The following is a 1,007-nucleotide window of genomic DNA, read 5'->3' on the forward strand; positions in this document are numbered from 1 at the left end:
TGCGTTTGTAGAAACTGCCATGGGCACTTCTCTACGAGGCCTTGGTGATTTCCAGCAGCAGTATCGAGAAGCGGTTCATCGGATGGGCGAATTTCTTGCTTATAGGTATAATAATTCATGTTATTTAGATGTAATAAATAACTGTATATCAATATTTTGTTTTAATTAAAATTTAAATTCGTATTGTATAATTATATGAAGACGTAAGTATAATAATACAATACTTAATGTAAAGGTAAATTATTACTTTCGTTAATTAGAAATTTATGAATTACATGTATGTTAAATTATTTATTTAAAAATAGATAGAAATAAATTTAAGAATAAATAGTTAAAAAATTGTACTATGCTTATACTATATATATAAGATTTTATATATCTCTCTAGCATAATTGTATTAGTGTTTAAATGTATTCTCTTTTAATATGATTATTGAAATATTACTAATTGTAAGAATATATTAAGAAATTAAAAAATATATTTTACCAAATTATACTTTCTTACAATAACATGCCCAACATTTATTAATTATTATTTAGAATAATGAGGCAATGGCTGCACAACGATTGGATATTCTCATTAACGTCGAAAGGTAGAGAGCAAAAGAAGATGTTAAAGGTATTACATGGATTTACTGAACGAGTAAGTAATAATGCTACTTAATATTATATTTAAACATTATCTATTTGGAATTATTAAAACACAAAAAAATTACATGATTATTGTGTAGAAAAATTATAATTTATAAATGTTAACAACACATTACTATCTATCTATCTATCTATCTATCTATCTATCTATCTATATATATATATATATATATATATATATATATATATATAATGTACCTAATATATTTATGGAGAAACCATTAATGTTGTATTTACATAGATAATTGCTGAAAGAAAGCTATACCATGATCGCACTAATGGTCAATACTTGAAGAGCTTTGATAACGACACGTCGGCAAAGAGAGATGACGCAGAACCGATAGGAAGTACGTAATG

At 24.7% G+C, this 1,007-nt stretch overlaps 1 protein-coding gene across 1 annotated transcript; it reads left to right on the forward strand.

The window, feature by feature from the left end:
- Positions 1-6: 6 nt before the first annotated feature.
- LOC112466673 (cytochrome P450 4C1-like) lies at positions 7-1,001 on the forward strand (the record flags this gene model as incomplete). The annotated part of the gene is made up of 3 exons (XM_025034898.1): positions 7-105; positions 540-642; positions 892-1,001. Coding segments are annotated over exons 1-3 (299 nt in total), but the record flags the coding sequence as incomplete, so codon positions are not given.
- Positions 1,002-1,007: the final 6 nt, after the last annotated feature.

Source organism: Temnothorax curvispinosus, unplaced genomic scaffold (genome assembly GCF_003070985.1).
Source record: "Temnothorax curvispinosus isolate PA1 unplaced genomic scaffold, ASM307098v1 QBEX01016483.1, whole genome shotgun sequence".
Lineage (NCBI taxonomy): Eukaryota > Metazoa > Arthropoda > Insecta > Hymenoptera > Formicidae > Temnothorax > Temnothorax curvispinosus.